The 27344-nt window shown below is 41.7% G+C and overlaps 1 protein-coding gene across 1 annotated transcript in view; it reads right to left on the bottom strand.

The window, feature by feature from the left end:
- Positions 1 to 27344, bottom strand: part of rin2a (Ras and Rab interactor 2a) — a 78074-nt gene that overhangs the window by 5073 nt on the left and 45657 nt on the right. Inside the window, exons 6-8 of the mRNA XM_045211598.1 lie at positions 26116 to 26188; positions 24934 to 25025; positions 17376 to 19016 (exon numbers count right to left, since the gene is read on the bottom strand). Of these exons, the coding sequence (XP_045067533.1) occupies positions 17376 to 19016; positions 24934 to 25025; positions 26116 to 26188 (1806 nt within the window). The remainder of the gene's footprint in view (positions 1 to 17375; positions 19017 to 24933; positions 25026 to 26115; positions 26189 to 27344) is intronic.

Below are 27344 nucleotides of genomic sequence, written 5' to 3'. Positions count from 1 at the left end.
AAAAGCATGATGTTTCCAACCCCATGCTTCAGCAGGTAGGTATGGTGTTCTTTGGATGCAACTCAGCATTCTTTGTCCTCCAAACATGACGAGTTGAGTTTTTACCAAAAAGTTATATTTTGGTTTCATCTGACCATATGACATTCTCCCAATCCTCTTCTGGATCATCCAAATGCACTTCAGACGGGCCTGGACATGTACTGGCTTAAGCAGGGGGACACGTCTGCACTGCAGGATTTGAGTCCCTGACGGCGTAGTGTGTTACTGATGGTAGGCTTTGTTACTTTGGTCCCAGCTCTCTGCAGGTCATTCACTAGGTCCCCCGTGTGGTTCTGGGATTTTTGCTCACCGTTCTTGTGATCATTTTGACCCCCCCGGGTGAGATCTTGCGTGGAGCCCCAGATCGAAGGGAGATTATCAGTGGTATTGTATGTCTTCCATTTCCTAATAATTGCTCCCACAGTTGATTTCTTCAAACCAAGCTTCTTACCTATTGCAGATTCAGTCTTCCCAGCCTGGTGCAGGTCTACAATTTTGTTTTTCGTGTCCTTTGACAGCTCTTTGGTCTTGGCCATTGTGAAGTTTGGAGTGTGACTGTTTGAGGTTGTGGACAGGTGTATTTTATACTAATAACAAGTTCAAACAGGTGCCATTAATACAGGTAACGAGTGGAGGACAGAGGAGCCTCTTAAAGAAGAAGTTACAGGTCTGTGAGAGCCAGAAATCTTGCTTGTTTGTAGGTGACCAAATACTTATTTTCCACCATAATTTGCAAATAAATTCATTAAAAATCCTACAATGTGATTTTCAGGATTTTTTTTCCTCAATTTGTCTGTCATAGTTGACGTGTACCTATGATGAAAATTACAGGCATCTCTCATCTTTTTAAGTGGGAGAACTTGCACAATTGGTGGCTGACTAAATACTTTTTTTCCCCACTGTATTTATTTCAACTGACTGATTTCCTTATATGAACTGTAACTCAGTAAAATCTTTGAAATTGTTGCATGTTACGTTTATATTTTTGTTCAGTATACATAAATATACATACATAGCACTACATTTACATTACAATTTAGCCATTCAGCTGACGCTCCCATCCAGAGTGACACACAGCTAGTGCCTTCATCTTAAGATAGCCAGGCGAGACAACCAAATATCACAGTCGCATCCCAACCACGTATCACATCCATAATACAATGTATTTATCTGGTTTTTCAAATCTGGTTTTATGGCAGAGTTCCATTTAGTCATGGTTCCATTTAGACTCTATTTAATAATGTGTGTTTCCCAGCCTCTGTTCTGGACTTGGGGGATTGTGAAGAGACCTCTGGTTACATGTCTTGTGTGATACCGAAGAGCGTCCGAACTGTGTGCCAACTGTTTTAACAGACAGTTCGGTACCTTCAACACATCAACACCTCGCACAAAGACCAATAGTGATGCAGTCAATCTCTCCTCAACTTTGAGCCAGGAGAGACTGACATGCATGTCATTGACATTCGCCTTCCGTGTACATGTAAGTGCAATACGTGCTGCTCTGTTTTGGACCAACTGCAATGTGCCTATGTCCTTCTTTGCCGCACCTGACCACACAACCGGACAGTAGTTCAGGGACAACACAACTGGACAGTAGTTCAGGGACAACACAACTGGACAGTAGTTCAGGGACAACACAACTGGACAGTAGTTCAGGGACAACACAACTGGACAGTAGTTCAGGGACAACACAACTGGACAGTAGTTCAGGGACAACACAACTGGACAGTAGTTCAGGGACAACACAACTGGACAGTAGTTCAGGGACAACACAACTGGACAGTAGTTCAGGGACAACACAACTGGACAGTAGTTCAGGGACAACAAAACTGGACAGTAGTTCAGGGACAACACAACTGGACAGTAGTTCAGGGACAACACAACTGGACAGTAGTTCAGGGACAACAAAACTGGACAGTAGTTCAGGGACAACAAAACTGGACATTAGTTCAGGTGTGACAAAACTAGGGCCTTCTCAAAGTAGCCTAACCACTCCATCTGAGAATGTGTGTCATGCGTATGAATGTCTTTCTTCCTCGTTCTGTAAGTCAAGATCAGCAACACATTTCCTTCCTTGTAGGTGTTAGATCACTGTATCATTATCAAAAGTATGGTTTAAAAATATTACAAAATATAATTGTTCCAGTAAGCAGTATAACCAACAGGTTAAGCCAGACTTGTGACATTTCACTGACAATTAGTCAGATTTTATCAAAGCACTCATGTCAACTTGGACATCACCCTGTCATCTTGAGTTCTATTGGATAGGCAACTGTCCATCCATGATAAGGCAGAGGATATTAATCCATAACACCTACATTTTTCAGCGATATGTTATGATCAATGATATCAAAGGCTGTACTTAAGTCTAACAAAACAGCTCCCACAAGCTTCTTATTATCAATTTCTTCTTTCAGCCAATCATCAGTCATTTGTGTCAGTGCCGAGCATGTTGAGTACAATTCTCTATTAAGCTCTGTTGTTAATTTGTTGAACACATTGTATTTGGTCGAACATGATGTTTTCCAAAAGTTTGCTAAGAACCAGTAACAGGCTGATTGGTCTGCTGTTTGAACCATTAAAGGGTGCTTTGCCCTTATTTATAGATAACAATACTTTTTTCACCTCTTCCACACTAACTTTGCGGAATTCAAAGCTACAGTGCTTGTCTTTCATTATTTGGTCCATTATACATGATTATGAAGGCTCAGCATTTGTTGTTTGCATGTCATGCCCAAGTCTGCTAAAAAGGTTTTTAAAGTTGTTGGCAATATAAAAGGGTTTTGTTATAAATGAGCCATCAGCCTCAATGAAGGATGAAGCTGAGTTAGCTTTTCTGCCTAGAATTTCAATTAAAAAGGTACTACAAAGCTTTTTACTATCATTCATAATAATAATAATAAATAATATGCCATTTAGCAGACGCTTTTATCCAAAGCGACTTACAGTCATGCGTGCATACATTTTTGTGTATGGGTGGTCCCGGGGATCGAACCCACTACCTTGGCGTTACAAGCGCCGTGCTCTACCAGCTGAGCTACAGAGGACCACATTTATATTTGTCCATTGTATAGTTTCTTCTTCTTTTTGTTTAGTTACGTGATTTCTCAATTGACTCTATTTTTGCCAAACTGCTGTGTTGCCAGACTTATTTGCCATTCCCTTAGCCTCATCCCTCACAGCCATACTGTTTTTCAATTCATCATCTATCAGTTTCTAACAGTCAGTTTCTTTATGAGCGCATGCCTGTCAGTAACTGGAAGAAGCAATTTCATAAATGCTTCAAGTGCAGCGTCAGGATGTTCCTCATTACACACATCAGACCAACAAATATTTTTCACATCTTCAACATAGGAATCATTGCAAAACCTCTTGTATGATTGCTTATACACTATTTTAGGTCTAGTCTTTAGAACTTTGGTTTCCTAGATACAGTGGGGGAAAAAAGTATTTAGTCAGCCACCAATTGTGCAAGTTCTCCCACTTAAAAAGATGAGAGAGGCCTGTAATTTTCAACTATGACAGACAAATTGAGTCACCTACAAACAAGCAAGATTTCTGGCTCTCACAGACCTGTAACTTCTTCTTTAAGAGGCTCCTCTGTCCTCCACTCGTTACCTGTATTAATGGCACCTGTTTGAACTTGTTATCAGTATAAAAAGACACCTGTCCACAACCTCAAACAGTCACACTCCAAACTCCACTATGGCCAAGACCAAAGAGCTGTCAAAGGACACCAGAAACAAAATTGTAGACCTGCACCAGGCTGGGAAGACTGAATCTGCAATAGGTAAGCAGCTTGGTTTGAAGAAATCAACTGTGGGAGCAATTATTAGGAAATGGAATACTGATAATCTCCCTCGATCTGGGGCTCCACGCAAGATCTCACCCCGTGGGGTCAAAATGATCACAAGAACGGTGAGCAAAAATCCCAGAACCACACGGGGGGACCTAGTGAATGACCTGCAGAGAGCTGGGACCAAAGTAACAAAGCCTACCATCAGTAACACACTACGGCGCCAGGGAATCAAATCCTGCAGTGCCAGACGTGTCCCCCTGCTTAAGCCAGTACATGTCCAGGCCCGTCTGAAGTTTGCTACAGTGCATTTGGATGATCCAGAAGAGGATTGGGAGAATGTCATATGGTCAGATGAAACCAAAATATAACTTTTTGGTAAAAACTCAACTCGTCGTGTTTGGAGGACAAAGAATGCTGAGTTGCATCCAAAGAACACCATACCTACTGTGAAGCATGGGGGTGGAAACATCATGCTTTGGGGCAGTTTTTTTGCAAAGGGACCAGGACGACTGATCCGTGTAAAGGAAAGAATGAATGGGGCCATGTATCGTGAGATTTTGAGTGAAAACCTCCTTCCATCAGCAAGGGCATTGAAGATGAAATGTGGCTGGGTCTTTCAGCATGACAATGATCCCAAACACACCGCCCGGGCAACGAAGGAGTGGCTTCGTAAGAAGCATTTCAAGGTCCTGGAGTGGCCTAGCCAGTCTCCAGATCTCAACCCCATAGAAAATCTTTGGAGGGAGTTGAAAGTCTGTGTTGCCCAGCGACAGCCCCAAAACATCACTGCTCTAGAGGAGATCTGCATGGAGGAATGGGCCAAAATACCAGCAACAGTGTGTGACAACCTTGTGAAGACTTACAGAAAACGTTTGACCTGTGTCATTGCCAACAAAGGGAATATAACAAAGTATTGAGAAACTTTTGTTATTGACCAAATACTTATTTTCCACCATCATTTGCAAATAAATTCATAAAAAATCCTACAATGTGATTTTCTGGAAAAAAAATTCTCATTTTGTCTGTCATAGTTGACGTGTACCTATGATGAAAATTACAGGCCTCTCTCATCTTTTTAAGTGGGAGAACTTGCACAATTGGTGGCTGACTAAATACTTTTTCCCCCACTGTATATGGTATGTTATGAAGACACTCACTCAACACCTAAGATGTTAACTGTAGAAAATCCATTGAGAAATCTTCTGAGTGACGTAGTATTAAATATAATGTATACTCTATGAGTTACCAGTTTAGTATGTTTATGTAGTCAACTGTATCAAAGCACAAGAAGAATTCCAGAGGATGTTTTGGCTGCAGGCATCACTGCTTAACAATTTCAGTTGTCTGATGTTGATTGGTACTAAAATTGAGTTCTATGTTATTTAATTGTCTTCCTTTTAAAAAGAAGACAGTCATCATGCCAACCACATTTCAAACAGTTTCAACCACCACAAAAAAAAAATAATGTTTGATGTTTGCGTTTACTAAGAAGACACAGATATAGGAAGCAAACCAACGCAGATATTCAATTTTGTGTAGATGAGGGATATACATTTTTAAATATAGTATACATCTAATCAAAAATGTTATTGTCCTATCATGATGGAAATATCCCTAACCCTATATCCTGGACACCCACCTGAGCGACCCATACACCAAAGAGAAGTTCCCATCTCTTTTATGGTCCTGCTGTGAGTATGCAGCCTAAACAGAGAAATAAATGCGGTCAGAGACCTACTTGAGCAGCACCACCCCCTCAAGATTCTGAGCCTGCCTGGCAGGGTTGGTCCTACAAAGCCAGAGCCCCCTGATGGGAGAGCATTATATACAAGGAAATTCTCAAAGCTGCTAATGAGAACCTTGACGACCTTTTACCTAGCCGGTGGGGATTCCGGTGGGGTACCCCCACCCAGGTAGTGGCAGTGCTGGCAACACTGGCTGCAGTAACCCATGGGGAGGGTGTCACACTCAGACAATCAGAGAGGGGGTTTATCATTGTGGCCCAGGTGGCACAAAATAATCAAAGGTCTGACTGCACGGAGATGCTTGGGAAAATGGTTACAACAGGGGATCAGAGTGTTTGTGTCTCAGGTGAAGAGGGTGGATCTGATCTCCATCACCTAGGACTTGACATAGATTAAGTAGATTAATCAAATCTCACATTGTTGTCAATTTCTGCTCAATCTGCATGCTTTCTCAATCAGCTTTAACTGTATGTGCACTCGTAAATCAGGTCCTTTCTTGAGTTGGGCTCTGGGATATAACAGCCGTTGAGTGTCTGATTTGATAGTGGAGGAGGGGGGTTGAGTGTGTTGGAGTATGTGAGTGGGGGGGGGTTATGGGATGGACCACGGGAATTATTTGCTAGGATAATAATTGCTTGTCAATAAATTAAATGTAATACAATGGCAATCCGGGTTATATGTTAAAATCCTACGCATGAACTGCCGACATTACATTATTACGCATATTAATTGATAATGATGGAAAATAGGATATGCATCATTTTTTAAAAATAGTTATATATATATATATAGAGAGAGAGAGAGAGGTGAGAGCATTGGAAATGCTTTTGGCGGTTAATCTGCTTCTGTTGGCACTGTGTGCTGTTTTCGATGGATGGGTCCTGGCCTCTCGGGGCCTTAGGGATCCGGAGGGACGTGGGTGGGATGCCGATCACTGGGATGACGGCTCAACTTGGGATGGGGAGGGGCTTTAGCGGGGGAATTAGTGGAGAACAATTGAAGGGTTACTCAGTAGCAATGTAAATATCACGGTACAGCTATATGGACACTCAATCATTACGGTATTTTTTATTGGTCAATTTACAAACATATATAATGATAAATAGACTTGAAACTTGTATCTCATTATGGTGTATGGTGAAATAAGTATAGCCAGTTATAATTGTAATGGCTTAGCTGATAATAACAAAAGAAGAACAATATTTACATGGCTCAAAGAGAAGGAATATAATCTCTATTGTTTACAGGAAACTCATTCAACAATTCGAGATTAAGTTGCGTGGAAAGAGGAATGGGGGGGGGAAATATACTTCTCCCATGGGCAAAGAAATTCAAAAGGGGTGATGATATTAATTAATAGTAATTTCGATCTGAATGTGCAAATTGTCCAAATAGATACGCAAGGTAGATGGATTATTTTAAATATGTTATTGGAACATAAACAGATATGGCTCATTAACCTTTACGGACCAAATAATGATGATCCACACTTCTTTGACAATATATATAATAAATTATCAACCCTGCAAGCAATTCAAGACAATATTATTATGGTGGGGGATTATAATACTGTTTTAAATAGCTCAATGGACCGTAAAGGAAATCACACCACAAACAATCACCCACATGCTCTTAAGGAAATTGTGGATGTCATGGATACATTAGAACTAGTAGATATATGGAGGCTTAAATATACTGATCTAGTGAGATATACATGGCGGAGACTCAATCAAGCTAGTCGTCTTGACTTCTTTCTTATCTCATTCTCGTTGGCACCAAAAGATAAAAAAGTGTTGATAGGGGACAGAATGCGGTCGGACCATCATATAATTGGCATATACATTACTCTTACTGAATTTCCACGTGGGCGAGGATATTGGAAATTTAATCAAAGCCTATTGGATGATAATTTATTTATAATTAGAACAAAGGAATTTATAACTGACTTTTTCCGACATAACATAGGTACAGCAAATCCCCTTATTGTATGGGAAACCTTTAAATGTGCCTTTAGAGGCCATGCAATTCAGTACTCATCTCGAAATCAAAAGCAATTTAGGTAAAAATAGTTAATACTAACAAAGGAAATAGAAAGTCTAACAGACGAGAAAGACGGCAATAAAAACTAACATAGAGGCTCAGAATAAATTAGAGGAAAAACAAAAAGAAATGGAGAAACTTATTCAAGAAAGATCAAGTGTAATATATTATAAAAATAAAGCAAACTGGATGGAATATGGGGAAAAATGCACAAAATTATTTTTTAATCTTCAACATAGGAATGCTACCAAAAAGAACTTAATGAAACTGGTTACAATTGACGGAGTCACCCATGATTCACCAAATTATATTTTGAAGGAGGAAACAAAGTACTTTAAGCATATGTTTTCTTTTCAGTCGCCTCCATCTCCTCTAACTGAAGCTAATTGTAGAGATTTTTTTTCTATTGATAATGTCAAATTAACAGCCATACAGAAAGACTCATGTGAAGGTGAAATTACAGAGGAGGAACTTCTGGATGCAATTAAATAATAATAATAATAATAATAATAATAATAATAATAATAATATGCCATTTAGCAGTCCGGGAAAACTCCAGGGTTGGATGGCATACCAGTCGAGGAATACCAAACCTTTTTTGATATACTAAGAGGACCGTTATTAGCATGTTTTAACCACTCCTATGTAAATGGTAGATTATCTGACACTCAAGAAGATCTCATTATTACTGAAACAGGATACAAGTGGAAAATATAAAGATCCAGTCCATTTAAAAAATTGGAGGCCCCTTACACTTCAGTGTTGTGATTCAAATATTCTAGCAAAATGTATAGCGCATAGAATTAAAAAGGTATTGTCGGATATTATTTATTCTAATCAGACAGGTTTTTTACATGAAAGATACATTGGAGATAATATAAGGCAAGTATTGGAAACAATAGAACACTATGGAAAATATGGGAAACCAGGCCTGCTATTCATAGCAGACTTCGAAAAGGCATTTGATAAAGTACGACTGGGGTTTATACAGTGGGGAGAACAAGTATTTCATACACTGCCGATTTTGCAGGTTTTCTTACTTACAATGCATGTAGAGGTCTGTAATTTTTATCATAGGTACACTTCAACTGTGAGAGATGGAATCTAAAACAAAAATCCAGAAAATCACATTGTATGATTTTTAAGTAATTCATTTGCGTTTTATTGCATGACATAAGTATTTGATCACCTACCAACCAGTAAGAATTTCGGCTCTCACAGACCTGTTAGTTTTTCTTTAAGAAGCCCTCCTGTTCTCCACTCATTACCTGTATTAACTGCACCTGTTTGAACTCGTTACCTGCATAAAAAGACACCTGTCCACACACTCAATCAAACAGACTCCAACCTCTCCACAATGGCCAAGACCAGAGAGCTGTGTAAGGACATCAGGGATAAAATTGTAGACCTGCACAAGGTTGGGATGGGCTACAGGACAATAGGCAAGCAGCTTGGTGAGAAGGCAACAACTGTTGGCGCAATTATTAGAAAATTGAAGAAATTCAAGATGACGGTCAATCACCCTCGGTCTGGGGCTCCATGCAAGATCTCACCTCGTGGGGCATCAATGATCATGAGGAAGGTGAGGGATCAGCCCAGAACTACACGGCAGGACCTGGTCAATGACCTGAAGAGAGCTGGGACCACAGTCTCAAAGAAAACCATTAGTAACACACTACGCCGTCATGGATTAAAATCCTGCAGCGCATGCAAGGTCCCCCTGCTCAAGCCAGCGCATGTCCAGGCCCGTCTGAAGTTTGCCAATGACCATCTGGATGATCCAGAGGAGGAATGGGAGAAGGTCATGTGGTCTGATGAGACAAAAATAGAGCTTTTTGGTCTAAACTCCACTCGCCGTGTTTGGAGGAAGAAGAAGGTGAGTACAACCCCAAGAACACCATCCCAACCGTGAAGCATGGAGGTGGAAACATCATTCTTTGGGGATGCTTTTCTGCAAAGGGGACAGGACGACTGCACCGTATTGAGGGGAGGATGGATGGGGCCATGTATCGCGAGATCTTGGCCAACAACCTCCTTCCTTCAGTAAGAGCATTGAAGATGGGTCGAGGCTGGGTCTTCCAGCATGACAACGACCAGAACACACAGCCAGGGCAACTAAGGAGTGGCTCTGTAAGAAGCATCTCAAGGTCCTGGAGTGGCCTAGCCAGTCTCCAGACCTGAACCCAATAGAAAATCTTTGGAGGGAGCTGAAAGTCCATATTGCCTGAAGGATCTGGAGAAGGTCTGTATGGAGGAGTGGGCCAAAATCCCTGCTGCAGTGTGTGCAAACCTGGTCAAGACCTACAGGAAACGTATGATCTCTGTAATTGCAAACAAAGGTTTCTGTACCAAATATTAAGTTCTGCTTTTCTGATGTATCAAATACTTATGTCATGCAATAAAATGCAAATGAATTACTTAAAAATCATACAATGTGATTTTCTGGATTTTTGTTTTAGATTCCGTCTCTCACAGTAGAAGTGTACCTATGATACAAATTACAGACCTCTTCATGCTTTGTAAGTAGGAAAACCTGCAAAATCGGCAGTGTATCAAATACTTGTTCTCCCCACTGTATATAAATGCCTGGAGCATTTCAATTTTGGAGAATCTCTTATAAAATGGGTCAAAATCATGTATAGTAACCCTAGGTGTAAAATAGTAAATAATGGCTATTTCTCAGAAAGTTTTAAACTGTCAAGAGGAATGAAACAAGGTTGTCCACTATCGGCATATCTATTTATTGTGGCCATTGAGATGTTAGCTATTAAAATCAGATCCAATAATAATATCAGAGGATTAGAAATCCAGGGCTTAAAAACAAAGGTGTCATTGTACGCTGATGATTCATGTTTTCTTTTAAATCCACAACTAGAATCCCTCCACAGCCTCATAGAGGATCTAGATACATTTTCTAACCTCTCTGGATTACAACCAAATTATGACAAATGTACTATATTACGTATTGGATCACTAAAAAATACAATTTTTACATTACCATGTAGTTTACCAATAAAATAGTCTGATGGTGATGTGGATATACTCGGAATACATATCCCAAAGGAAATAAATGATCTCACTTCAATAAATGTTTATAGAAAGTTAGCAAAAATAGATAAGATCTTGCTACCATGGAAAGGTAAATACCTGTCAATTTGTGGAAAAATCACCCTGATTAACTCTTTAGTATTATCCCAGTTTACCTATTTGCTTATGGTCTTGCCTACGCCTAGCGAACAGTTTTTTAAATTATATGAGAAAAAATTATTCAATTTTATTTGGAACGGCAAGCCAGACAAAATTAAAAGGGCCTATTTATATAATGAATATGAATTCGGAGGACAGAAATTATTAAATATTAAAGCATTAGACCTATCACTAAAAGCTTCAGTCATACAAAAGTTATACTTAAATCCGAACTGGTTCTCAAGCAAATTAGTAAGATTGTCTCACCCAATGTTCAAGAATGGCCTTTTTCCCTTTATTCAGATTACAACCACTCATTTTCAGTTATTTGAAAAGGAAGTCATTTCCCAAATATCACTATTTCTAAAACAAGCCATAGAAAGTTGGTTGCAATTTCAATTTAATCCTCCAGAAACGACAGAACAAATAATGCAACAAATATTGTGGTTAAATTCAAATATACTAATTGACAAAAAACCTTTATTTTTTGACAGAATGTTTAAAAAAGGTATAATCTTCGTAAATGATATCATCGGTAGGACTGGTGGAGTTATGTCGCACATGCAGCTAACAAAAACATATGGAAATGTCTGCTCTACCCAAAATTACAACCAAATAATTGCAGCCTTACCGCAAAAGTGGAAGAGGAAAGTGGAAGGTGGAGAAAGTAAGGAACTTGTCTGTCGGCCTTGCATTAAAGAATATAATTGGTTAAGGAAAACTGTGATAAATAAAAAAGTATATCAGTTTCACTTAAGGACCAAAGGATTGACAGCCGTCCCATATAGATTGCAAAATAGTTGGGAAGAGATTTTTGACGTACCGATCCCATGGCATAGTGTTTATGAACTGATACGCAAAACGACACCGGATTCAAAAATTAGAATCTTTCAATTTAAATTATTATATAAAATTCTTGCAACCAATAGAATGTTATTTATATGGGGGATACAATCTTCACAGCTCTGCAGATTTTGCTGTGAAGAGACAGAATCATTAGATCATTTGTTTTGGTTCTGTCCATTTGTAGCTTGTTTTTGGACACAGGTCCAGGAATGGCTAAAGGATTGCAATATTTACCTGGAGCTAACCTTGCAGATAGCATTACTGGATGATCTGAAAAGTCATAGTCAATCAATCAATAATATAATAATACTTTTAGCAAAAATGTTTATTTTTAATTCACAATCTGTAGAAGCAATGAGAATAGAAAGGTTCAGAACTTTTGTAAAACATCACAGTACGGTTGAAATATATATGGCAAATAGAAATCCTATATGGATGGTGTTAAGAGATAGATGGGAGGTATTGAATGGAGTTGAAGGATGGGACTAATAACAAATAACAAATAATGTAAGCGTACTGTGTCCATAATAAGTACAGTGGGGAAAAAAAGTATTTAGTCAGCCACTATTTGTGCAAGTTCTCCCACTTAAAAAGATGAGAGAGGCCTGTAATTTTCATCATAGGTACACCGTCAACTATGAAAGACAAATTGAGAAAAAATATCCAGAAAATCACATTGTAGGATTTTTATGAATTTATTTGCAAATTATGGTGGAAAATAAGTATTTGGTCACCTACAAACAAGCAAGATTTCTGGCTCTCACAGACCTGTAACTTCTTCTTTAAGAGGCTCCTCTGTCCTCCACTCGCTACCTGTAGTAATGGCATCTGTTTGAACTTGTTATCAGTATAAAAGACACCTGTCCACAACCTCAAACAGTCACACTCCAAACTCCACTATGGCCAAGACCAAAGAGCTGACAAAGGACACCAGAAACAAAATTGTAGACCTGCACCAGGCTGGGAAGACTGAATCTGCAATAGGTAAGCAGCTTGGTTTGAAGAAATCAACTGTGGGAGCAATTATTAGGAAATGGAAGACATACAAGACCACTGATAATCTCCCTCGATCTGGGGGCTCCACGCAAGATCTCACCCCGTAGGGTCAAAATGATCACAAGAACGGTGAGCAAAAATCCCAGAACCACACGGGGGACCTAGTGAATGACCTGCAGAGAGCTGGGACCAAAGTAACAAAGCCTACCATCAGTAACACACTACACCGCCAGGGACTCAAATCCTGCAGTGCAAGACGTGTCCGCCTGCTTAAGCCAGTACATGTCCAGGCCCGGCCTGAAGTTTGCTAGAGTGCATTTGGATGATCCAGAAGAGGATTGGGAGAATGTCATATGGTCAGATGAAATCAAAATAGAACTTTTTTGGTAAAAACTCAATCGTCGCGCTTGGGAGGACAAAGAATGCTGAGTTGCATCCAAAGAACACCATACCTACTGTGAAGTATGGGGGTGGAAACATCATGCTTTGGGGCTGTTTTTCTGCAAAGGTACCAGGACGACTGATCCGTGTGAAAGGAAAGAATGAATGGGCCCATGTATCGTGAGATTTTGAGTGAAAACCTCCTTCCATCAGCAAGGGCATTGAAGATGAAACGTGTCTGGGTCTTTCAGCATGACAATGATCCCAAACACACCGCCGGCAACCAAGGAGTGGCTTCGTAAGAAGCATTTCAATGTCCTGGAGTGGCCTAGCCAGTCTCCTGATCTCAACCCCATAGAAAATCTTTGGAGGGGAGTTGAAAGTCTGTGTTGCCCAGCGACAGCCTCAAAACATCACTGCTCTAGAGGAGATCTGCATGGAGGAATGGGCCAAAATACCAGCAACAGTGTGTGAAAACCTTGTGAAGACTTACAGAAAATGTTTGACCTGTGTCATTGCCAACAAAGGGTATATAACAAAGTATTGAGAAACTTTTGTTATTGACCAAATACTTATTTTCCACCATAATTTGCAAATAAATTCATTAAAAATCCTACAATGTGATTTTCTGGATTTTTTTCTTCTCATTTTGTCTGTCATAGTTGACGTGTACCTATGATGAAAATTACAGGCCTCTCTCATCTTTTTAAGTGGGAGAACTTGCACAATTGGTGGCTGACTAAATACTTTTTTTCCCCACTGTATATAGGTTGTATGTTGGGAGCTTTTGGGAAAGAGCACAGTTAGAAAGATATGGCATATAGAAGCAAACCGGATGGACATCATGAGAATGATCGGAGAGGTTGAGAGTAGAAGAGGTTCAGGAGCAAAAACAAATAAAATATAATTATTGTAAAATTGTGTCCATAAGGTGTAGATAGTAAGTATAGGCTGGAAGTAGAGGCCTGGGCATTGTTGTTCACTAATTTACCCCAAGTAGGGAAAGGATGGCAGGGTTGAAAAGTAATAAAGGGGACTATATATATATAAAAAAAATGGGGGATTGGAAGTGATGCAGACAATTACATTGATGGAAGTTACAATCTATCTGCAATATTAAGCTTATTTTTTGCCCTAGCACTACACAGCTGATTCAAATAACCAACTCATCATCAAAAGAGCATAAATTAGGTTGACATCCGGTGACTGAGACACACACACAAACCCTTTAAACCCCTTATTCTCCTTTGAGACCCCTCTTTCAAAGTCACTTCTAGTCATGTTATCCAAAATAATAGCAACTGGGCATTTTTATACATGACCCTAAGCATGATGGGATGTTAATTGTAACCAATCAAAAGTGTTAAACAAATCAAAATATATTTTATATTTGAGATTCTTCAAATAGCCAACCTTTGCCTTGATGACAGCTTTGCACACTCGTGGCATTCTCTCAACCAGCTTCACCTGGAATGCTTTTCCAACAGTCTTGAAGGAGTTCCCATATATTCTGAGCAATTGTTGGCTGCTTTTCCTTCACTGTGCGGTCCGACTCATCCCAAACCATCTCAATTGGGTTGAGTTCGGGGGATTGTGGCGACCAGGTCATCTGATGCAGCACTCCATCACTCTCCTTCTTGGTAAAATAGCCCTTACACAGCCTGGAGGTGTGTTGGGTCATTGTCCTGTTGAAAAACAAATGATAGTCCCACTAAGCCCAAACCAGATGGGATGGTGTATCGCTGCAGAATGCTGTGGTAGCCATGCTGGTTAAGTGTGCCTTGAATTCTAAATAAATCACAGACAGTGTCACCAGCAAAGCACCCCCACACCATAACACCTCCTCCTCCATGCTTTTCGGTGGAAACTACACATACAGAGATCATCCGTTCACCTACACCGCGTCTCACAAAGACATGGCGGTTGGAACCAAAAATCTCCAATTTGGACTCCAGACGGTCTAATGTCCATTGCTCATGTTTCTTGGCCCAAGCAGGTCTCTTCTTATTATTGGTGTCCTTTAGTAGTGGTTTCTTTGCAGCAATTCGACCATGAAGGCCTGATTCACACAGTTGATGTTGAGATGTGTCTGTTACTTGAACTCTGTGAAGCATTTATTTGGGCTGCAATTTCTGAGGCTGGTAACTCTAATGAACTTATCCTCTGCAGCAGAGGTAACTCTGGGTCTTCCATTCCTGTGGCGGTCCTCATGAGAGCCAGTTTCATCATTGTGCTTGATGGTTTTCGCAACTGCACTTGAAGAAACGTTCAAAATTCTTGATATTTTCCGTATTGACTGACCTTCATGTCTTAAAGTAATGATGGACTGTCGTTTCTCTTTGCTTATTTGAGCTGTTCTTGCCATAATATGGACTTGTATTTTACCAAATAGGGCTATCTTCTGTATACCCCCCCTACCTTGTCACAACACAACTGTTTGGCTCAAACGCATTAAGAAGGAAAGAAATTCCACAAATTAACTTTTAAGAAGGCACACCTGTTAATTGAAATGCATTCCAGGTGACTACCTCATGTGTTATTTCATAGTTTTGATGTCTTCACTATTATTCTACAATGTAAAAAATAGTAAAAATAAAGAAAAACCCTTGAATGAGTAGGTGTTGTCAAACCTTTGACTGGTAGTGTAGGTCTAATACATAGTACATTGCAAATTACAATTCAAGATTTATAAAATGTCTGTGTCTCTTCACAGTCCCCTTTGTGCAGTAAGGTGTTATTTTATCGTTTTTTTTTTTTTAACTGTTTTTATTGCTAGCTTGAGTTACCTGGTGTGGCAGAGAGTTCCATGTAGTCATGGCTCTATTTAATACTGTGCGTTTACCAGCCTCTGTTCTGGACATGGGGACTGTGGTAGAGCAAGCCTGGTACCTTGTAGTTCTGTTAAAGTGGTTAAAAGCCCTGGAATGCAGTGCCAGCATTCCAAGACCTCAGGCCTGTGGTTGGGCTTAACACGTTTCCCAGTGGGAGCACACATGTAAACACACACTCCCGCATACAAAATCCCCTGTGGCCTTTGTTTTTGCATGCAAGTGCTTTTCAAGTTTCGCTGGACTGGTCTTTAAACAATGTGCCTCCCGCTACTGTACTTCCTTACATACTGGTACTGCTCATAACTCTGGTCATTAGCACTGTGGAATGTAATAACATGTAACTGTGGAGGGTTAGCATGCAATTCTGTAGTGTACTAATGCAGTTGTTAAACTCACTGTATGGCTTACAGCACATGCTAGATGAGTAAATGCTGGATGAGTAGGTAGTCTTTAGAGAAGTTGGAGTTCAATCTGTGTTGAGTGGTGTGGTATGGTGTGACAGAGGGGACAGATAGAGAGAGAGACACAGTGGAGCCATCCCCCCTTAGGAGAGACTTTTCATCAGCCAAGGTCACACACTTATTTACCATTAGGCCACTTAACAGACACAAACTCACACAAATGTACAGTAGGTACTGAGTGCCCCTTCTGCTTCAAATACACATCTCCCCACCAAAACAACGTCCCTTGCCCGCAATCTCACTCAAAACATCCTCCCTGCAGAGCTTGCACGTGAACCTGAGTTATGTTCTGTTATGTACAGACAGACAGACAGACAGACAGACAGACAGGCAGGGAGACAGGCAGGGAGACAGGCAGACAGACAGGCAGGTTAGTTCACGTTAGCTAGTTCACAGAAGCATCCTCTCTGGCTGAAACATGCATTGTTTTCACTGTTTACATTTGGGCCAGTTTCTAATCCAATAATTCCCAGACATGAATACCTTGGCCTTTTTCTAAGCCCCTCCCCTGGGCAGGTGTTTGACATGCCAGTGCGTCATAAAGGCCAAGAATAACACTGTATCTAAATGCTAGCACTGTTGTCTCACTAGCAATAAAGTATCCCAATCTCTTATATCCCATTGGTTAACTGTCTGTAACTCAACTCCTGCTGCTTCACCCACCACTTCCCCTTTTCTGAGATACATTCCAAAGAGCTGTAATCATCCTGACCAAAACAGCCAGCTCACACACAGACTTGCATACTGAGCTGCTCTCGCCCTGGCTATAGGCATACACAGTGTTGTCCAGTTGGTATATTTTCAGATATGACGGTTTATTATGATTTTCTTTAGCTGTTTGGTTGTCTCAATGTCAAATAATTAACATTTTAGAGATGGCGATGGAACAACTTCGAAACAAGTTCAATGTACATTTTTACTGTGACATCTAGCAAACTATCAACTTTCATGCAACGGTTAAGCAACATTGACTGGTGTGATATACAACATTTGTGCAACTATTGGACAACAGTAAAAACCCACACATTCTCACACACCCCTTGCTACTTACCGATCTGGTCCTCTGGGATGAGTGACTCGATGGGGGGCTCTAGCTCAGAGCTCTGCCGCAGGTAGCTCTTCATCTGGGTGATGAACTGGCGTAGCGTCTGCAGCAACTCCAGTCCTGACGCGTGGCACTGCCAGGCATGGCTGCCCCCTCCCTCCTGCAGGAAGCTCAGGTAGTCCTGCACCAGGCAGCCGAAGTACGAGCCCTTATCCCTGGACAGCTCCAGGACTCTCCGTATGGCCCGTTTCTCTGGGGTCATCAGAGAGTTGAACACCCCACTCATCTTACGGAGGTGGCCCCTGAGGGCCCGCTGGATGACCATGGCCCCGGCGCTGGCTCGCCGTTTGGTGCGCAGCCCGGGAGGGGTGATGGTCAGGTCCTGGTCTTGGTCATGGTCGCTCTCCAGGCTCCCGCCGAAGTCTGCTTCGTCTTCATCATCGTCATCGTTGTCTTCCTCCATGCTGCTGTAGGGGTGGGTGAGGGGGGGCAGGACCAGGTTGTTGGTGGTGGGGGGGCTGGGTTCAGGGAGAGGGGGGAAGAAGCCCTGGGAAAAGTCTAGTGAGTCGGCAGAGGATTCGGTGGAAAGGCTCATGTCGCTCAGACGCTGCACACTGTCCCCTCTTCCTCCTCCTTCTCTTCCTCCTCCTTCTCTTCCTCCTCCTTCTCTTCCTCCTCTTCCTCCTCCTTCTCTTCCTCCTCCTTCTCTTCCTCCTCTTCCACTTCCTCCTTCTTCCTCTCGACAGGAGGGGGCTGGGTCTTGAGTGGACGGACTGTTTCCCTCTGTGTTGTCATCAGGGGTGGTGGTGGTGTTTCTCAGTGACAGCTTAGCCAGACTGAGAGAAATGGCGTTCTCAATAGTCTGGTCATCGAGAGCAAGATGGCAGTCAACGTCGCTTGGTGGCGTGGGTTTTGGCCTACTTGGGGAGGAGGAGAGGGGGAGGGGGATAGAGATGGGGGCACTGATGCTGAGCTTCTTAGGAGGGGAGGATAAGAGCAAAGGAGAGGAAGGGCTGATGCTGAGAGAGGAGCCCAGGCGGGAGAGAAGGCTACTGCCCTTCTCCCTCTCTCCTCCTTTCTCCCTCTCTCCCACCCTCTCCTTCTCTTTCAGGGGGTTGATCCAGGATATCTTCTCAGGCATGCTGCGCTGGCGTTGAGGGGGGGCAGGGCGACGGGGGGCACAGTGGGGAGGTGGGGGGCGAGGAGGTGGGGGGCGGGACATGCTCTTAGCCTGGCTCACACTGTTGTTATGATGCTGGGGGCTGTTGTCAGGGCTAAGATTCTGAGGGCTCTCGCTAAGGGGTTGAGGGCTGTTTGTGCAGTCGTTAAGTTGCTCTGGGTTGCTGGTACAGTGCTGTTGTACTTGTACCGTTGTTGCTGTAGTTGTTGTAGTACTATTGTTGTTTAGGTGGTGGGGGTTGTTGTAGTGGCTGGTGGAGGACGGAGGGGTGTGGTTGCCCCCCTCTGGGTCGTGAACCTTCAGGAAGAGGGGGTTGATGAAGCAGAGAGCCCCATTGGACTGGGAACACTCAAGCTGGGATGGGGTGCGGGTGACCAGGGGGCTGGGTGATTGGTCCTGGGTGGTTGTTCCGGACAACCGGGAGACAGAACTCTTCCTCCTGCAGCAACGCCCAGAGTCCCAGAAGCCTGCAGGGCAGAGACAGGAGAGAGAGAGGATCAGAACAGTCAGACACTACAACAGCAACATTACTGTAAAATATAGTGCTGAGCGATTAGTGCTTTTTGAGGTCAGTTCGGCTTCGGTTCGATTATTTATTTATTCGTTTTTTAAACATTAACTGCACTATGCATTAGTGTTGCACAGTATACCTGTACCACGGTAATATAACGGTACCAAAATGTCATGATAACAACATTTTAGAATACCGTAGTACCGTTTCATATGATACTACCAACTTTTTCAACCCTACCAATCTAAAGAACCCGTTGGCGCCTGTTATAAAATGTTTATAAAGTCAGTTCTGTTTATAAATGGAGTAAAATTTAAGCTACAGCCATTAGTCTCTAATATGCACATGTCCAATAATATCCACTTCACTTTCATGCGCACGTGTGGCAGATGTAATCAACGCGCCGCATCCCCTAACAGCCCTCACCTGCTTCTCTCTGTCCGCCCTTCATGTGTGTCTATACCTCCGTCAGTTTTAAAAATATGTAATTTAGTACTGATGGCAAGCGGGGATGCAGACCCAGACCCTGATTAGTCTTCTGTTGTTAGATTTGTACATTTGCTACATTGGAGCAGCGCAAAGCAAGCAATGTTGATACATTGTGTAATTTAAAAGTTGGAAGCAGTGTGTATGTGTGTTTGTGGGAGAGAGAAAGTGGTGTGTGTGTGTGTATGAGAGTGAGGGAGACCGAGAGAGTGTGTGAGGAAGGGAGAGTGTGTTTGTGTCTGTGTTAACTGAAGAGTAAAGAAGGTTTTATGCAGTGTTTTCTCCTTATACATGCATAATAACATGCAGATCATAATGTATGTATATTCCTTCTTCCCATTTCTCCAGCCAAATCACAGTTAGGCCTTTTTAAATAAGAGCAAATCAGCCATTCTATGCAGTATTCTATTATACACTGAACAGTGTGAAGTTAAATTCAAAGTGATATTACTCGGTATCGTGATACTTGGCCTAGTATCGTGTCGTTTGTAATATGTTGGTATCCTGACAAGCCTACTATACATTATGTGGGTTGAATGCTGTAACAACACAGAATAAAACAATTAATAAAAGTCACATGATGGTAGTGACTGCCCATTACTGCTTATCACTTATTAACCATCATTTATTCACATTACTTTAATTACTAAAATATTTCAGTTGTTTGTGTATATTACATTTGTTTTATTTGATGACTTTATTATTTCATTCCAAGTCATCATCTCATCTCTATAGAGCTGCTGCCTATGCTGTCTAACAAAATCACTATTTTGTAGTTCTTCAAAGTAAATAAGGCATATTTTTATACCAAATAGCAATCACTTAGATATTGTATTTTCAGGTAGAGATACCTCATGAAGCAACTGCTCTCTATCCCCCTCAATCGCGCATTCTTCTCTCTCTTCCCTCCCTCTCCGTGTCTGCCCCACACACTTACCTAACGTAGCAGGCGTAAAAGAAACACAGACAAGTAGGCGCACAATAGATTACGGTCATTGTAATTAATTACCACGTTTTCTGCACTAAACTGTGTAGAATATTTGCCTGTTGGAAACTGTAACTCCCTACTATATTGCACAGTTCGGGCTTGATATAATTGATCTCTAGAGAAACTGTGCAATGTGCGCATTGAGCTCACTGAAAAAAACAGAATGAAATGCTCAATTAGTTGTTTCAAAACATAATCACTCAGCACTAGTAAGATAACACTAACATTACATTAACATCATGCAAATATTACGCCAACATTATTTCAATGTTGCCCTAACTCACAATAACATTACTGGTCAAACGCTGCAGGAGTCAGTCAGTCTGATATTACACTCCTTTGCAACATTAGGATAGCATGGTACTGTAATATAATATCAATGTAGTGATGTTCTACATTAAAACAGAGGCTACAATAACCTGATAATAACACCAACGTAGTAACTGAGAAAAACAATGCCAATACACATCAACATTATACCATCGAGTCAATTAAGCTACTGTCATCATACCAATTTGCCAATGCCTACATTACATAGTATTAATACAAAAGCATATTAGCACATTGTTGCAATTAAGTACAACCATACCAGTCTACATAACAGCAACACAATAACATTCCAATCAGTATGATATAACCATAGAACACTTAGAAAGAACAGCGCTGGTCACTACTGTTTGTACACAGCCAACAACTTAGCAACCAAAGCCATTACCAAATAATGACACTATTGGTGCATTTCCATACAGGATTTACCCCAGTGTTTTACCCAAAAGGCTCAGACTTTTCTGTTCCATCTATGCGGGCCAGCACCCGAGTCTCACTGGACATTGGCTCCGGCGGACCTTCTCTTACTTGGGGCCAAAGCCAGGCCACTGGTACTTTTCAGCTTTCATTTACATAACAGAGGCTAACTGTGAACTTTAACACCTTCTTACAAAGCAACTGTTTTGATTATGCAGAGGTTGTTGATTCGGCTCTTCACAAGTTCTCACTGTCAGCCATAGCTACGGAAACACACATTTCCCTAGTATAACATAAGGGTGTATACACTAGTGTAACACTGGTGTTCCAGTCGAAAAGCAGCATATGACAGAGCTAACCTATTGCTAGAAGAGACACGTCCAACTGAAGAGCTTATACAACAGAGCTGTACTAGACAGTGCAAACTCAGAGAGACTCTAGAACAATAAAAGACAAAGCCGTACCAGACTCAGCCAAAGTCACATCACAATGTAAGACCAGAGAAACATTGACTTACTGTTCTCACATCGACTTACAGCAGACAAAGACCAGCTCTGATTTGAGTTGACTAGTGTGAGAGCTCTAGAGCACACTGCCGTCCAGTCTGAAGCCTCGCTGTCATGTCTCACACACACGGACTGTGTTATGACTCACACATGCTAATGAGTGCGTGATGGAGGACTGTCAACACAGCATTCTCTCCTCCCCCTGTTTCTCTCCCACTCCCTCGCTCGCCAGCTCTCCGGCAAAGTTTTTCCTACTCCACTCCTTCAATAATTATTTTTCTCTGCTGTTTTTGTTATTCTTCCATTTTGGCAGCTCTTGCCCTTTTCACAGTTACTTTCTGGGGCGAAACTTTGGTTTTATAGGTGGGGGGAGAGCAAACCTGTTAGGGGGTACTCCCCCAGAATTTATTTTCTCCACCTAACGCTAATTTACTGCATTTCTACACAATTTAACTTGACCCTCGGCCCTTCTAACTAGTTATTTTTAGAACATGTTTAAGTGATTCATAAAAGACCGAACTAGAGCAACAGTAATTCAATAATCAATATTGTGTTGCACCTTGAACCAAATTAACAACTCTTAAAAAAAGCAAACGTTAAGTACAAAGACTTAACTTTTGATGGTCATCATGAAGACTTCCTCTATATCAAACGTCTTCAAACTTAATTAGTCAGACAATATTTAACGTTTCTATGACTCTAGGATATCTTCACTTTTTTCACATGGTTCAGATTTGTTTCAAAAGCCACTGGCATGTTGAGCTAACTTTACGCAACAATAACCAAAACCCCCAAAACAATGGGAGTGAAAGGGGAAAGCTCACCATGTTCAAATGGTGTGGCCAATTCACCTCTAATTAACTTCAAACTAAGTATTTGAGTTGATTTGGTCATGCAATTTTGAACACGGTGAGCTTGCCCCTTTCCTTATGTTTTGAAACAAACCAAAACAGTGGATGACAGCCTCTCCTGGCCCCATAGAATTCTTTCAGGGCAAATGGAAAAATGGTCTAAAAAGGGACGCTATCCTTTAACATTTTATTTGGTCCCCTCAAAACACCAATTATAGAGACATTAGACCTGAAACATTTAGTTTCATACCCTCGGCATATGATCAAATGATGTGCTCAAAACAGGAGCTACACAGGAAAATCACGTTTTTGACTGCACTGGGCCTTTAAGATAGTGATAACATGGACCATCACACTATTTTAGGACACTTTGAGGTATCCGAAACAAATGTAATTATTTGATTACACTTTTGAATCTGGCCTTATAAATAACACAAAGATGTTTCAGTCTGAATGAAGTATGCTTAGAAGTTGGAAAGTTCAGGAGAGCAGAAGAAAGATCATCAGGCAATCATTCTGTATTTCATCTTTCTTAGAACAGAATATCAATTAATTTTCCCCAGTCATTCTGTGTTCCTGAGAGTCATAGCTTTCAGGCATGGGGTCATAATTGCCAATAGCCCAAACAGTTCAACTGCTAGAGCCAAATTCATAGGAAGATCACAATTACATTAAATTCATTTCCCCCAGTCATTCTGTGCGGTTTTGTCACAGTCCCTTCTAACGAGTCCTGTGCGACACTTGAGCTTTGTAAGCAACTTTTTATTCAGAGGGGGGTTACAAGTTTAAAAACAATCAAAGAAATGCATACAAAGATAACCCCAACCCATTTGCTTGATGGTTTGTACTGAACGACATGTTTCCCCAAAACATTCTTCAATGTTCTTGAAAAGACTGAGGTACGTTTGCGCCGTTTGATGGGGTGTGGCTTGAAGCAATGAGTGAGGTATTTAAAGGACAGCGGAGTGTTTCCCAACCCAACCGCTCCCTGTTTTTCACCTAGTCGTTCAGAACAGCACCGTTTCCATTTAATTGAACGTTGCAGTACGTTTTTTCGTACTGAACACTGCCCTGAGACACTGGGAGGGTGTGGCCTAATGAGGGAAATGTCCTTGTCTAAAACTGGCAGCTGTAAAAATCTAGGGTGAGCTTAGGACAATGAGGGGAGGAAACCTGAAATTCAGGCAGATGATGACAGATAAAGTGAATTCATTCTTGGCCAAAGTTCAGCCTCTTGGTAAAGAAAGACAGCAATGTCTGCTAATGGTTCGCTGCTTGAAAAAGCTTCTTTATCAAGCATCTGCTAGTATGTCCAGCTACTGTGTACTTCTTTTTCAATCAAGCTCATCTTCTGACAAAGGGTTGAATAGACACAGACAGAATGAAATAAAGAGTCGACTTTCTCTGAAGCATAGATGGACACAGACCCATTGTATTGAATCAGACCCACACACAGGTGCACAGTCACAGGTACGGTTACCGATCCAGACGTCAGAACTCAGCACTGGTGTCTTTTGTTCTGTCCAAAGCCACATTTCAGTGACGCGACATAGCCTATCTACCTACACAGCTCATCTCCAGCATGGTCACCTATATGAATGTCATTAAAATCTATTTGAAACTTCACTGACGCGCATCTACGTCCACACACACAAACTCAAGCATTGTTTAAGTCTCAATGCAGTCTGCTCACGTTCCTCAGAGGGAAAAGCTACACAGTGGGCCTGTTGTGTGTGAAGATCACTCGAAACCACACCAAAGGAAGTATGTTATCAAATCAGTGTGTCACCGAGGCTAGTATATGCCTACACTGTATATCAACTCTTTCAGAGGCAGCCAGGCAGAGTGACATTACGTCTTTGGCACAGAGAGCACATTGCACAGAGAGTGGTTCATGACTGAGGTTTAAGACCCCAGTGAGGCCTACTAAGGGGCTCCAGAGCCCCAGTGCTCTCCTGATCATGTGCCCAGCTGAGCAGCACTGATTTGGGGCTCAGAGAGGCATTGTTCCTATGGGTCATGGAGCCATGTCATTTTGGGCTTTTACTAGTTTAACTTGGAGAATGTGGTTAAATGTGATTTACGAGAACAGCCGGAGGAAGACAATTTGCTTGGTTTTAAACAGAACAGATGTACCTTAGACCTAAGGTCCTAACAATACTTTTCTAAAGCCACCACAGTCAACTAGCAGGCAGTCAATGACCATCCAGCTACAAAGTGAGGCTACACTTTTAATCTTCATGCTTCAGACATGCATTATCAGTACAAACATACAGTATCAGTCTAGTGGACACTCACCTGCTCCTAGCTTGGCCACCTCCTCCAAGTCTGTTAGTGTCTTGGCTGCAGAGATGGCTTCAGGAAGCTTTAGAGTGAATGGCAAGACATCCCTAAGAGAGAGGCAGACAGAGACAATATGTGAGATGAAAATGAGTGAGAGTGAGTGAGAAAGAAAGACCATAAGAAAATGGAGCGAGAGAAAGAGTAAGAAACAGGGAATTAATCCCTGTCCCTGCAGTGAGTCATTTCATTGGAGTGACCAAACAGCCCTTCCCTAACTAGTGTTTGTCCCATGTGTGGTTCCTTGGGCTAGAGAGAGAGAGAGTGGACACACACACACACATACACAAAACACACACACGCGCACACACACACGCGCACACACAGACGCACACACACAGACGCACACACACAGACGCACACAGAGAGACAGACAGACAGAAAGAGAGCGAGACAGGCCAAGAGGCTCAGCACCCCACCCTGTTTCTTCCTGTGTCTCAGAGAACTGAGACGCAGGAAGTGCACATTTACTAAGCTCTAATTGAATCATTGACATTATTGACATTATCATGGCAAATAATTTAACCAACATCATTCATTCCGAGAGCAGAATAAGGCTGCTATTCAAAACAGAATTGAGAACTTTGAGCCATGCACACAGTTGGCTTGAAGTCATACTGTACACTCAAAGTTCATGATCATCTTTGATCCCTTATGGTTTGTTTGCAGTTTTGTTCCTGTCTCTATACGTAAACACAAGCTACAGACAGTTCAAGGCCTGTTTTCTTCCTCAGACACTTCCTGCTTGCCCCCCACTCCATGTTGATTTGTGGCCTTGACATTCACCACACCAGAAAAGAATGTGTTTTCAATCAAGCACAACCTTCAAGTTTTATCCAAGCTTTAATATCATTGTTTGAATAGCCTTGAGCTTGTTTAACTAACCAAGACAATATGTAATTAGAATTGTTATAGTGCAGACTAGACTGACATTGATAGCTTTCGAAGAAAACAGTGCAATAGTCTCAGTGCAATAACATGAAGTGATGAGGTGGCCAGTAAATTCCATTCTCTGTACTTCAACTGACTCATGGTTCTTTCAGTAACCTCTGGGCTCCATGTGTTCCTCTTCAAAGGAATAGGTGATTTATAACTAGGATGAGAAATGTAGTGTTTCTTGAGGTAGTGTGTGTGTGTTACCTGCTGATGCAGCAGAAGGCCACAAGACGGAACAGGTCTGCGAAGCTGAGGCCCGATCCCTCCAAGGAGAATGCTGTGAAGGGATAGATTTATATTTAGGGAACTAAGAGATATTTTCATACTTCAATCAGGAGCAAAGCTGTATTCACATAATCAGAACAAAAGCATGGCCACATTCCTAGATGGGAGAAGGGAGTTGGAGTGATGTTTTCACTTTGGAACTTCAAAAGACATACTATATACACACCAGTAGCATTATCATCGCGAGTAGCTAACTGTTGCTCACATATTTGGGTCACTCTACTAAGAAAGAAAACTGAGTACACATCTGGAGGCTTGCTATTTTATTTGCCAAGGCACAAAGCGCCAGACACCCAAAGGTAACTGTATACAATCAGTCCACAGCACTGCTCCACCCTCTCCTGGTCTCCCTTCCCCTCCCCTCTGTGGGCTAAACGTGACCCAAAGAGAAATGGACAGAAAGAGGGAGAAAGAGAGAGAATTTACATTTGAATTAAGATGGGGGGGGTATGGAGGATGTGAGACAGAGATGGACAGAGAGAAAGAGAGGCAGAGATGGAGCGAGGGAGGGGGAGAGAGAAATTGTGTTTACATTTAACGGGTCATTGGGGAAGTGGGTTAAATCCAGACATATACTGTATGCCATCTGGCAGCAGGCCAGCGAGCACAGAGCAGTCCCCATCTGTACACTCTCTGAGCTCCATTACATATGGTCAACTTGGACGATCTCTGAGCTTGAGAAGAGCAACAGGATGTCAAACTCTGCTGTGCACTGTGAAAACGTGTCCAAATTGAATATGCTTTACATTTGCACATTCTAGCCTGGACACTTGACTTTTGCTGCATTAAACAGTACTCTATGTAGGAGTTAGCGGGAAAAACAAAACTGACCCAAGAGTAGCGTCTAAGTATAGACAATTTTACTCCTCTCCAACAACATGATTGTTGCATGGCCCAAAAAAAATCACAAGTTAATTGCATAGCTCATTGGGTTTTTGCAGGAGAAGGGTACATCTGTTTTCTTGGCAGGCTGGCATGGCTGAGTGGGTGTGTCTACGCCTAGTAGGCATTTGGTACACATACAAGCAGTTACAAGCTGCAACAGGCCATCACACTTACCAGGCTACATCGCATTAGGAAAGAAAGGGAAAAATACCTGGTCAGCCATTTTCTGGGACAGCACACCCAACAAATAGCCTAATAAGATT

The sequence above is a fragment of the Coregonus clupeaformis genome, chromosome 37, assembly GCF_020615455.1.
Source record: "Coregonus clupeaformis isolate EN_2021a chromosome 37, ASM2061545v1, whole genome shotgun sequence".
In the NCBI taxonomy this organism is placed as follows: Eukaryota; Metazoa; Chordata; class Actinopteri; order Salmoniformes; family Salmonidae; genus Coregonus; species Coregonus clupeaformis.
Note: the sequence above shows the minus strand (reverse complement) of the source record. Positions and strands in the feature narration are given on the sequence as shown.